The following is a 13,401-nucleotide window of genomic DNA, read 5'->3' on the forward strand; positions in this document are numbered from 1 at the left end:
ACGCAAAGCCATCCTTCCCTTTGAAATCGTGGGCTCCTCGAAAGCCTCCCTGCTTGGCACGCAGGCATGCAAGCTGTTGAACCTAGTTCAGAGAGTTCACTCTCTCTCTCTTGCTGACGCGTCTGCCTTTTAGGACACTGACTTCAGGGCGCAGCTCAACGCCATTATCAGCCAGTACCACGACGTCTTCGAGGGCATGGGCAGGCTCCCGTACACCTACAAGATTTTATTAAAACCGAATGCCACGCATGTGATGCATGCACCTCGCAGGGTCCCAGCACCCCTTAAGGACCGCCTCAAGCAGCAGCTGCAGGACCTCCAGAACCAAGGAGTGATTTCCAAAGTCACGGAACCGACCGACTGGGTCAGTTCCATGGTATGTGTAAAAAAGCCTTCCGGCGAATTGAGACTTTGCATTGATCCCAAGGATCTAAATCGCAATATTATGAGACAGCACTATCCAATTCCCTAGCGCGAAGAGCTCACATGTGAGATGGCTCGCGCCAAGCTCTTTACCAAACTCGACGCATCAAAAGGATTCTGGCAAATCCAGCTCGATAAATCCAGCAGGAAACTCTGCACATTTAACTCCCCCTTTGGAAGATATTGTTACAACAGGATGCCGTTTGGGATCATCTCTGCATCTGAAGTGTTCCATAGGATTATGGAACAAATGATGGAAGGTATTGAAGGCGTTCGTGTCGATGTCGATGACATAATCATTTGGTCCACCACCCCGCAGAAGCATGTTAGTCGCCTCCAGCATGTATTCAGACGTATACATGAGCATGGCCTCCGCCTCAACAGGGCCAAATGTTCTTTTGGTCAGACAGAACTTAAGTTCCTCGGGGACCACATCTCCCAATTGGGTGTGCAACCGGATGCGGACAAGGTAGCTGCCATCACAGCTATGAAAACACCAGAGGACAAGAAGGCGGTCCTCCGATTTCTGGGCATGGTCAATATTTTAGGGAAATTCATCCCTAACCTCGCCTCTCATACCACAGCTCTCAGGAACCTGGTCAGGAAGACGACAGGTTTCCAATCATTCCCTGCCCACGAGCGTGAATGGAGAGAACTCAAGGCAAAACTGACCACGGCCCTGGTCTTAGCTTTCTTTAATCCAGCAAAGGAGACCAAAATTTCGACCGATGCCAGTCAATCCGTCATTGGGGCAGTGCTCCTTCAACGTGATGAGGCCTCATCATGGGCCCCCGTTGCATATGTGTCACGTGCAATGACCCCCCAAGAAGCAGCGCTACGCGCAGATAGAAAAGGAGTGCCTGGGCCTTCTGACCGGTGTGGTGAATTTTCACGATTATGTCTATGGACTTCCTCAATTCACTGTCGAGACCGACCATCGCCCGCTGGTCAATATAATACAGAAAGACTTGAACGACATGACGCCTCGCCTCCAGCGTATTCTTCTCAAGCTCCGGCGATACGACTTCCAGCTGGTATACACGTCAGGCAAGGACCTCATCATTGCTGACGCTCTCTCCAGTCAGTCAACACTCCATGTGACCCAGCGGGATTTGTCTGCCAGGTTGACGTCCATGTGGCATTCGCTGCCTCGAATCTACCTGCCTCAGATGAACGCCTCGTCCAAATTCGCCGCAAGACGGCGGCTGACTCCTTGCTACAGTGTGTCATGCGCCACCTAACAGACGGGTGGCTCAAGGGCCAATGCCCTCAATTCTATAATGTCAGAGATGATCTGGCGGTAGTAGACGGGGGTCTTCTAAAACTGGACCACATTGCCATCCCGCATAGCATGCGCCAGCTTGTCCTGGAACAACTACACGAGGGCCACCTTGGCGTGGAAAAGTGCCGCCGAAGGGCCCAAGAGGCAGTGTACTGGACCGGCATCAATGAGGACATAGCCAACACAATGCTCAACTGCCCCACTTGTCAGCGCTTCCAGCCGTCCCAACTACGTGAGACCTTGCAGCCCCATGAGTTGGTCACGTCACCATGGACTGAGGTGGGCATCGACCTGTTCCACGCGCTGGGTAGAGACTATGTCCTGATCGTGGACTACTTTTTGAATTACCCGGAGGTGACACGGTTGCACAAACTCACCTCGTCTGCAGTCATTCATGCATGTAAAGAAACCTTTGCTCGACACGGCATCCCGCTCACGGTTATGTCGGACAATGGCCCCTGTTTCGCCAGCCAAGAATGCTCCAGCTTTGCCAGGCGGTACAATTTTGCCCATGTGACGTCCAGTCCCCTGTACCCCCAATCCAATGGCAAAGCAGTGAAGGGAGTACATATCGTCAAACGGCTCCTTAGCAAGGCTGCCGATGTTGGGTCTGATTTCTACCTTGCCTTGCTGGCCTATCGCTCCGCCCCACCGTCCACTGGCCTGTCGCCAGCCTAGTTACTCATGAGTCGCACCCTGAGGATGACGGTGCCATCCATCCATGTCCCAGACCTCGACCACGTTCCGGTCCTTCGACGGATGCAGCTGTCTCGTGCACAGCACAAGGCGGCTCATGACTCCCGTGCAGCTGATCTCCCTGCTCTGGCTCCAGATGACAACGTCAGCGTCCATCTTCCGGATGGTGGCTGGTCTGCAACCGCTGTTGTCCTTCGGCAGGTGGCCCCCCGCTAGTTCCTGGTTCGTCTGCCGGATGGCTCTATTCTGCGCCGCAATCGACGAGCCCTTCGTCTCGTTCCACGCTCGGCACATGATCCTCCAGTGGCGCCTCGCCCTCTTGCTGACCCTGCCACGTACTTTGCAGAGCTCCCTGTCACTCTGCCTCCCCCTGACTTTGACACAGTCCAGCCTGCTCCTGAACTGGCGGCTCTCAACCCACCCTTGAGGCGGTCAACCAGAATTCGTCGCCCACCTCAGAGACTAGATTTATGAACTTTTCGAATTTATGGACTCTCTGAATTGTTTCGTTGCTTTGTTTGATCGTTTCCCTGGTTTGTATATAGTGTTGATCTCGTTACTCTTGTTGCATACTGCTTCTCTGCACCAGGCACTTTCCCATGTAAATAGCTTAGTTCTCATGTACGTAGTCCTGTAAATATGTCTTCGCACCCCACACGTATTTAGGAACATTCTCACCACACATTATTTATTGCCACACACATACATTTTTTTTATAAAAGGGGGGATGTCATAATATACACCAGTATATGATGGTGCAGAGACACACACTGATGGACACACAGCAATACCAATCAACACACACAACACCACAGCCAATCACCAGTTAGAGCACACTCACTGTATAGACAGAGGGCATCAGAGTTCCCGCTCATTCGGGATGCAGCCTCTCAGAAGGACAGAGCTTACAGCTTACAGCACAGATCTTCACCATGTACTGAGTGCATAGACTGGTTAGGACAGGCATAGGTCTTTAGTTTAATCTAACATTGTGTTAACCCACAGTGAAAGTATGTTCAACAGTTCCTAACTTAATAAAATAGTGTTGTAGTATTTTAAGTGTTGGTGGCCTGCATGTGTTCCACGGATCCCGAGCACCCAACACATCAGCAGCCTCATCAGCAGTTGACATTTGCCATACTGCTGTAGCTAACTTTTGGTTGGCTCTTAAATGTTGCTCGTTGTGTCTTTACTTAATTTGCTCTGTTTCTATAACCTTTGCTCTAGAGTCGCCAGGTATCTTTTTGATACCGTCACGAGGTTCAAGTTCAAGTGCTGATCAATAACTCAATACACCAGTTAGTACGTTTCAAATCAAAACACATTTATTATACACAGCCAATCACTACTCATGTATAAAACTCTACTTACTAGACTATCTCGAACACTAAAAGGCCTATACTTAGCTTTGGAACTGGCCCACCTGGTCAGGGGAACAAATGGCCTTTCGTTTGATTCTGAGTCTGCAGGATTCAAAGCTGTTATGGACTGGTAGCTAGGAGCGCCTATCTCGGAGCGTGCGTTGACTGGAGACTTACTTGGTTGGTGCAGCTACTAGGCAGGTCACTGTCAAGGGTTGTTTCGAGCTGCTGAGAGACCCTGCCAAGAAGGACGAATTGAACTTGGGGACTCTATTTTACAGTTCCAAGGGGCTACGCGCCATTCGGGGCGGACTCCGTACCTGGTTCCAAGTGATTGGACTAAGTTCTGATCACTTGGATCGATTTCTCCAATACTGGAGCTGTTCCCTGATCGCTGGGCGGTTCCCAAGTGTCCGTTGGCCTTCCTTTCTCTTGGCTCCTGCTGGCGCCGAGGAGTCTGGCTTGGCCTTGTTTACCTTAACTGTTTCCAATTGTTCCCGGGGATCGCTCATTAATATATAGATGGTAGTTAGTTTCAGTGCTGTCTGGGTTCCTGCAAGTTCTGATTACAGGAAACTTTGCATCTGCTTGTTTTTCCTGCGTTGACTGAATTTCCCTGCATTCTTTGCGGATCTCCAATTTAAAGTCGGGAAGTGGCCAACCCAGGTGGCTACACTGCCAACGGAAACTCACAGCATCATTCCACTAGCTTCCTCTCTTATTCCCCTTCTTATCTCTGGACATGATTGAGGCTGAGAAACTATGGGCGGAAGTCTCCCATTTTGAGATTAAGTGCCGTGGCAGGGGTGGGAACGTGGACTATTTCTCACTTCGGAGGCTGGCGAGCAAACGCACCAAATCTTCCAGCACCAACTTCATTAATTGTCCAACCAGCTGTTCCACACCCTATTCAGTGATGGGACAGGCCTGGATGGTATGTGGTCTGCTGTCTTGTCTGTGTGCCATATTGAAAAGGCGCCCAATATCACTGATCCACCATTGAGAAAGAACATGGATTTCCAGGAAGATCCTGAGTCGGGAAGATGGACCCTCTCCAAAATCTGGATGGTCCACGTGCAGATACTCCCCTCGACCTACTGCTGTATGGTTTCAGGGTCCAGGGTTGTGTGTGGCCTCCATCCTGAACTCCAGAGGCAGCCCCATGTATTGTTCAGGAGAATCCCAATATATGGACGCATTTTGTTCCAAATGTGTTTCACGGCGGTCTGTTTTCTCGCTGGCATCATGGAGGATCTCATTCTGTGGTGGGGGCGTCGGGCCTTCATTTGCATCTCATTAACAAGGTTCACATTGGCCTCTGGTGAGTTTTCCAATCCTCTATGGTGGACGCCAGTGGAAAATTCATCTGTAAATTCACGCCACATGAAACCTCTGAACATATTCTCGCCAACATCCACCATCAATCACACCGACACGGACTTGGGAGAATTCCGCCCTATATCTGTCATTTATGCGAGGGAAATCCTTTCATTTCATAGCTATTTGGTTGAAACCAACTACTGTGTCATTGCAAGTGGGTGCTAATGTCTAATTATCCCACTTCCTGCACACACTATGCTTTTATAGTTCAGCCCTAAAATAGTCATTTCATATGTCTCATCCTTGTCTGTTAACCTGCATCCATCAACATTTCAAACAGCCAATTCTAGCTGGCATGCAGTTATTGAACAAATTAATTTCTGAACCTTAGTGTTGATACAATTGAAGAGCATGCATCAAGGACAGGCATCTCCTGTTGCCCTGGTCATATTGTGCACACACTTGTAATAGGCACAGAGGTTTGTACTTTCCTTAAAGATTTGGTTGACTGTAATTTTTTTCAATTGAAGGATTTATCCTGTCTAAAATTATATGACATGTAAGTTACAAATATCTCTCTGTTTTGCCTCATTTTGTTCAGTATCAGTTAAAGTTAGTCCAGAGGTGGCTGATGCCAAATAGAAATTGAAAATAAAACTAAATAGTCGTCAACCTGAAACATTAACCGTGCCTTCCTATCCACAGGGTGTTTCTTTAGCTTCTGCCTCTATTTTTTAAATTAAGTTGCTATTATAATGTCCGGAAAGGAGTCCACACCAATCCGAGGTTGAATCAAAGGAAAAAGGTTTAATGTAACAGAACAAGAGTACAGAGCAGTTACTCTACTACAGAGGCCAGCTCATAGTTCATGGCTTCAGTTTTATACAGGATGGGCTTTCTTCTTCTGCGGGGTGAAAGAGATGAGCTGCACGCTTGATACACATTCCCCCCCTCTGTGGGGGAGTGTATATTCCACACAGTCCCTTTGGGAATATCAAACCCCAGTCTCACAAGTATGCAATAACCTGCTTAAGGTTTCATTCGTGTCCCATGACCTGCTTAACTCCAGGTTTTGATTTTTTTAAATTTGATTTATTATTGTCACATGTATTAGTATACAGTGAAAAGTATTGTTTCTTGCATGCTATACAGACAACACATTCCGTACATAGGGAAGGAAGGAGAGACCGCAGAATGTAATGTTACAGTCCTCGCTAGGGTGCAGAGAAAAGATCAACTTAATACGAGGTAGGTCCATTTAAAAGTCTGAAGAGAGTGGCTGTTTTATTCTCTCTCCAAGCCACGAATTTTCACTGACCAATGACCATGTGTGGTCCATGGACAGATTTTCACAAAAATGAGAAGAAAGGAAATTCAGGACAATCTCTTAAGGACTAAACCAGCTGATAGCAGGTTTCTCTTCAGCTCCGAGAAATACATTGCAGCGTAATAAAACGATGAAACCCAGGCAAGGCCATGTTCAATGAAATTTTTTCTCATTGTTAAGAGAAATTGTCTGTCATGCTCACAAATTGGAACCACTGCGATAAAAACTTTGAGCTGTAAATTAGCCAACAATTTGGTGTTGAAACCTCACGGATACTGTAAAAAAGGTTTGAAAGCAATACCATAATTGCATTTTCTTTCCTCAACAGGAGCTGCAAGGAATCAATCATCTTGACAGTTGTTCAGCCATACCCTGTAAGTATATATCTGCTTTGATTCTGTTTAATATCTGTTACTTCCGTTTTCCTATTTCACTCAGGGTTTTAGTCACACAGCATTAGGAATTTATCTTTCCAAATGTTCCAAAAAACAACTTGGCAACTTGGGATAGGCTTTTACTTTTCATGCTTCCAGGAGCAGAGTGGCAATGTGGGGCAAATCTTCCCTCCCAACATTTTCAGTCCACAATAAAAAAAAATGTTTCTGCATTTTTATAGCTCCTTTCGTGATCTCAGCACTCTGGGCAATCCTACAACAAATGAGTTGCAGTGGTCAAGAAGCCACCACCTTCTCACAAAAATTGGGGACAGACAACAAATAATGGCCTTGCCAACGACACTCACATCCCGTGAGTGGATGGAAAGCAAAATCTCAAGAGCTTGACAGCCAAATTAGGACTTTTGAAGTCACCATTATAATGTCAATAACAAGACTACCAATTTGTCCACTAATGACACCCACAAACAGTCATGAGATAATTGTCATAATATGCACATCATGAGGTAAAAGCAGGCAGTGACAGACACCCAGGTGAGCCAATCAATATACAGAACAGAACACGACCAATCACAAGACAGGACACCAGAGGGGGGCTTCTACCTATAAAACACACGAGGCATCAGCACTCTGCCTCTTTCCACTGGCGATAGCTGTAGTGACAGCCAGGGTGTACAAATCATTCAACACTTCCACACATGGATCAGAGCTAGCCTGGTCTAGATAGTTAACTTTAGTTTACACAGAGTAGTAGAGAATCAACCCACAGACAACTGTGTGTTTCATTACTGGAGTTCAATAAATCTCATATTGAACCAATGCCCACGTTTGGTGTATATTTGATCAGTTAATTGCATCGTGTGCAATCCCTGTTACCCCAGGGTGAACAACACGACAATAATGACCAGATAATTTGTTTTACTAATGTTAATTGAGGGCTAAATATTGGCCAGGACACTGAGAAAAACACTTTGCACTTCTTCAAAGTAGTGCCATCTGACCTTTGAAATGCACCTGAGAGGGCCGACGAAGGCGCAGTTTAACTTTACCCCTGAAAGATGACAGTTTTGACAATGCAGCAGCCCCCTCAGCATTGCGTTAACGTCTCAATTTTGTTCTCAGGTCTTTGTACTGGGGATTGAAAGCATGATCTTCTGACTTAGAAGCAAGTGTTCCAACACTGAGCAATAGCTGACATCTGATGGCTCTGCCCAATAATGGGTGGAATTTGCTTGAGCAGCATGTGTCTGAATTCTCGATATTCAGTACCAACACATGAAGGGCACGATTTAACAGGAACATTTCTAAGTGTCATTTTGGGCGCAATTGGCTGGGTGCTTCTCACCGGCCGTAATGGTGAAATTGCAGCACTTAATGCCAGAAATGAGCCCCTACGAGCTCCTCGTCATTACTGGCTGTGTCGCCCTCTGATTCGCTGATTCATGCCTCAGTGTCTTGCTACTAACAAGGGGAAGCAGCTTTTAAACAGTCCCTCACCACTCACTGCCTCCCAGTCAACGTACAAGCATGGCAGCGCGTAGACCTGCTCCTCGTTTCAGGGATGCCGACCTGGCCAGGCTTCTCGACGTCTGTTCCCCTGAGGGGTCAGAGGATCAGCAGCAGGGTCACCACTACCGCCTGGGAGTCAGCAGCAGAGGCTGTCAGTTCGGACAGCATGGCCAGGAGGACCACAGTAAAATGTCGGAAGAAGACCAATGACCTCCACCAGGCTGCAAGGGTAAGTTACCATCTCTCTCCTGGCATCAGTTCCTTATGCCACCCCTCAAATTCCCAAACCCTCCCACAAATCACTGGCTGACACCTCACACCCTCCCCACATCCGGTCTACGTGCTTGCTTCTCAGAACTCACTGGCACCCACTAGCACAACAGTTTCATGTCCAGATGCAACGCCCACACGTGTCACCTGCTATGGACCTCACTCTGACCTATCAAGCATGCGGCTCACAATGCCATCTCTTTGTCCCCACAGGAGACGATAGCCCATAATAAGCAGGAAAGGGCCAGATTGGGGGGCAGAATACCAGAGATTTGAGTCCTCACCCCCCATGATTAATGGGCCTTAGAAATCTTAGGGTTGACCAAGGAGAGAGCAGGCTGGATGCCATGCAGAAGTGAGGACCCAGATGACCTGTCTCAAATGAGTTGTTCATATGAGGCAAAATGATCCTTCCTTCTCACTGACCACATGTCCATTGTCTCGCAGAATCTCCATTTGATGGGGCTGAACCATCTGGAGTCGTTCCCCCACCTGACGTAAAGAGACCATCTCAGAGAAGAGCTCCAAGGAGACCACCATTGAGATGCCACCGCTATCATCCCCACCTAGGGGCTAGTTTAGCACAGTGGGCTAAACAGCTGGCTTGTAAAACAGAACAAGGCCAGCAGCGTGGGTTCAATTCCCGTGCCGGCCTCCCCGAACAGGCGCCGGAATGTGGCGACTAGGGGCTTTTCACAGTAACTTCATTGAAGCCTACTTGTGACAATAAGCGATTTTTATTTCATTTCTTTCCACCAGCATAGAGAGACACAGTTCAGTGGACGATATTAGTGGACAGGCTTCTGGGGCACAATCTGGTGAGCACCACACATTTGCTGATGCACATCAGATGGATGCAGTAACATCTAAGGGAGTCAGCATTCGGATGTCTGCTGGATCCCAGGACTCAGCTAAGTCCCAGTCAAATACCAAGCCAATGGACAAGAGTCTCCCAGAGCTGATGCAGATGATAGGACATTACAATATTCTAGATTCAGGAGGAGATATCAACGATATTCCAATGACCACAGTGCTGGAGATGATCATAATGATTAGCACCAAGGTCAACACTGCTAAGGTGCTGACTGCACTGGAAAATCTGGAGAACATGTCAGCGTCTTCAGTGATGGTGCCCAAGGCATGGCTCAGTCCATGACGACAATGGCTTAGGGCCTCGGCATCATGTCCCAGTCACAGAGAGACGTGTCCCAGATGCAGGTGGACATTGCCAAGGCACTCCAGAGCATGGCACAGTCACTGAGGACCATAGCTGAGGGCATCAACACCATGGTGCAGACAATGGAGAGCCATCAGGACTGGCAGCGGCAAATGACTCCGAGGCCTCTGGACCTCACTCCAGCTGTCCCTCCATCCTGTGGAGACTCCCAGGACCCCACGGGCACCGTCAGGAAGGAGGAATTGCTGGAGGCCAACCCAGGGACTGCCAGCAAGGAGACTATACCAGACTCCAGTATATTGGAATCTCAACTCCCTTCCGACACGAGTGCATCTTGAGGGCACTGGGCAGAACAGGGTGACACGGTGATGCCAGTGACACTGGTAAGGCGGCCAGGGCCCCCGGCACCAGGCCCTCCAGAATAGGTCCACCAAGGGCATCAAAGGCCACAGGGCGTGGAAAGGAGCAAGCTGCCTCCACCTCCGATGTGCAACCTGGGGACACACCTAAATGTTGCAGTAGACCATGAAAGGTCAAGAAGAGAAGATCACTGGGGGGTGGGGGGGGGGGGGGGTGGGGGGGGGGGGGGTGGTTGCAATATCTATAACTAGGGTGAAATCGAAATTGCAAATGTTTGCAATTAAAACATGTCACACCTGATAAATATGATTCCTCTGTTATCTTAATCTTCATAGTGGGCCTGCTTACACCCCCATCCCCTGTTCCTTCCGCACCCACCACCTCCCAGGCACAGTGGTCCAAGATCAAATGCCCCGATGCAGACCCTGATCAGAGGATGGCTGCGGGTGCGCTGTCAGTAGAAAGACAGGAGTCAGATTTTGGCAGCGAATTATTATTATTAGTTATCATCACTCTCTTGCCTTGTATATTGACTCACTGACAGTGCCACACAGGCCTATCACCCTGGGGTGATGTTTCACAGACCCTTAGAGGGTGGGTCAGGGTAATTGGCAAAGAGGAGCAGGGAGGAGGTGTGGGGGGGTCAGGGAATGAGAGAAAGGAAGGAGGCAAATAGGTGGAAAGGAGGGGATTGGGAGAAGGAGGGGGTGAGCTGACAGACAAAGCCTCGTCCTATGAAAATCAGGTGAGGATGAGATCCTCCCTGGTCCTCTGGACATGCCAGACCCTTGCTGCCACCTGTTCTCCATCCTCTGGCTCCTCCTGCGGGTCATCCCCAGGCTCGCCCTCCATTCCTTCCTGGTTCGCCTCCTCCTCCTCAGATGAGGCTGTATGTCCGTCCTCCTCCAGCATGTTGAGGAGGGCACAGCAGACGACCACAAAGCAGGAGACCCTCTGGGGGTGTACTGCAATGCACCACCAGAGCGGTCCAGGCATCAGAACCACAATTTGAGCAGTCCGATGCACCATTCAATGACAGCACGGGTGGCAATATGGGTCTTAATATGTCGGGTCTCAGCCTCGGTCTCCGGCCTCCACACTGGCGTCATCAGCTAGGACATCAGAGGGTATCCCTTATCCCTCAAGAGTCAACCCGTCATCCTGAAGTGGTCTTGGAAGACGCTGGTGATCCCAAAGTGCCCCAGGATGTAGCTGCCATGCACGCTCTCTGGGAATCATGCACACACAAGTGCATGATTGAGAGGTGGAGTTGAACATTCAGGAAGTGGAACCCCTTCCTGTTAACATACGGCACTTGCTGATGCCCCGATGCACGCAAAGCCATCAATTACCCTCTAGACCTGGGACATCCCGGCAATGGCAGAGAATCCTGCAGCCTGGGCATCTTGTTGGGCCTGGTCCATCTCAGAAAGTCTGCTGCCCGTGCATACAGGCCATCCATGACCTCACGGATGCACTTGCGGGATTTAGCTTGGGAAATGCCACACAAGTCCCCGCTCGAGCCCCAGAATGATTTGGTTGTATCGTGGTTCAGGGCTGAGGTGACCTTCATGGCCACCGGGAGTGGGGGTCCTCCAACTTTGTAGAATGCCAGGTCCACAAGGACATGGCACAGGTGCCGTACACTCTCTTTGTTGAGACAGTGTCTCCTGCGACACATGTCATCTCCTCAAAAAAACAACGACCCCTGTACACCATGGGTCATCGCTGGTGTCCTCCTCTGGGTTCCTCCTCAGCCTAATGGGCAGCCGGGTCTTCAAAGTGTGTGGCGACCCTCTGCACATAGGATGCCGCCCCCAGACTGTGTCAACGCTGCTACCTTCTCCACACTCTGCGAGGGCAGCCTTTGTGGGACCGGCATAACCAGCCATATTGTTAAATCAGTAAGGAATTGGAGAGGGAGAGAGACCAATAATCAGTTAGGGCTTCCACCCCAGGGCCCTCAAATCCCCCAAGCCTCCCCCACCCTTGCGTGTCCCGCCTTCTTTCAGAGTGCCATCCAGCTAGCCAGTTGTGAAGGAAAACCTCGCTCTGCACACTCATCCCAGCACACAGCAAGAGCCCCTAGACCCCAGACCCCTGCCAGGAACATTAGGGAGCCTCGCTCAGGTGCCCTCCCCTGATCCACACACTTAACCTCGGGTCGCAAGGATATCCCCAGTACTGAAGATCAGCTCCTGAGTGTTTGATTGTTGGCTGCTGCCTCTATGGTGCTGATGAGCCTAGAACTCAGGCAACTGTTCAGGCTTCAAATAATCATCATCTGAGACATAGCCACGAGAAGTCACTTGAAATATTTTGTTTATCAAACGGTCAACAGTAACAAAGATTTGAAAAACAACAATGTAACATTCCACATATCACACAAACCATTAAACCACAAGGAAATGTTACCATTCCACATTGGCACCAATACAAAGCTAGATCAGCTCATTTTCACAAAAGAAAAATACATGGTCTCATCCCTCGCAGGTTCCTTAACAGAAACAGAGAACAAGCCTGAGAATGTGTTATCACGTCCAGAACTTTGTCGTGGAAATGATCCATCCAGCAATGTTTGACTTGTTCCACGTATCAGTGCCATTCTCTGTCCAGGAGCTGCAGCTGTGCAGTTCCTCCACCGAAACCAAATCCTGGCATCCACTTTTCCACTGGCACTCAAGGTGCAGTTAAACATTCTTGACTTCCAGTATGTTTAACCCGTGGTGATGTGCAAGTTACATGCAGCACTCACCACGCCACCAACAAAAGCATCAGCAATCTGCGAAAGCGTTTCTGCAATGGTGTCATCAGTTGATCCATTAGGATCAATGTTGTACACAAGTTCCCATATTGTCTTCTTGCTTCAAACCAGGTTACATTCTGGACTCGTACGTTCCCTGAGCCTGGTGTTCCAGTACCCTGGCTTCTTAGAAAAAATTATCCTTCTTTCCAGCTACAGAAAAGGAGGGAAACCCCAATGCAGCCTCCAGGCATGTGCAGCCATGTGGCGCACAAAGACTCCGTGAGACAAATAGAGTGAAGTCGATGAGGCTTTATTAAGCGTGTCTGTTCCCCAGCAGCCCGATAGTAAACTGGCCTGCGGGGGAAGGCACCGGCTTCTTATACTTCGCCTTCAGGGCGGAGTATGAGGTCAACGGCCAACCAGGACCCGGGATCTGTCAGCCAATGACATTAGGGCTTCCAGTCCCACATGACCCCCAATACATACTACCACATTCACCCCTTGTCAAAAATGAACCCGGCGGGGTGATGCTTCG

At 49.1% G+C, this 13,401-nt stretch overlaps 1 protein-coding gene across 6 annotated transcripts in view; it reads left to right on the top strand.

Moving 5' to 3' along the window:
* frmpd4 (FERM and PDZ domain containing 4) overlaps positions 1–13,401 on the top strand; it is a 924,678-nt gene that overhangs the window by 806,828 nt on the left and 104,449 nt on the right. For all 6 annotated transcript variants that reach the window (XM_072514083.1, XM_072514082.1, XM_072514081.1 and 3 more), the window contains exon 5: positions 6,738–6,783. In XM_072514083.1, coding sequence (XP_072370184.1) covers positions 6,738–6,783 — 46 coding nt within the window. The remainder of the gene's footprint in view (positions 1–6,737; positions 6,784–13,401) is intronic.

This window comes from Scyliorhinus torazame, chromosome 8 (assembly GCF_047496885.1).
Source record: "Scyliorhinus torazame isolate Kashiwa2021f chromosome 8, sScyTor2.1, whole genome shotgun sequence".
Taxonomy (NCBI): Eukaryota; Metazoa; Chordata; class Chondrichthyes; order Carcharhiniformes; family Scyliorhinidae; genus Scyliorhinus; species Scyliorhinus torazame.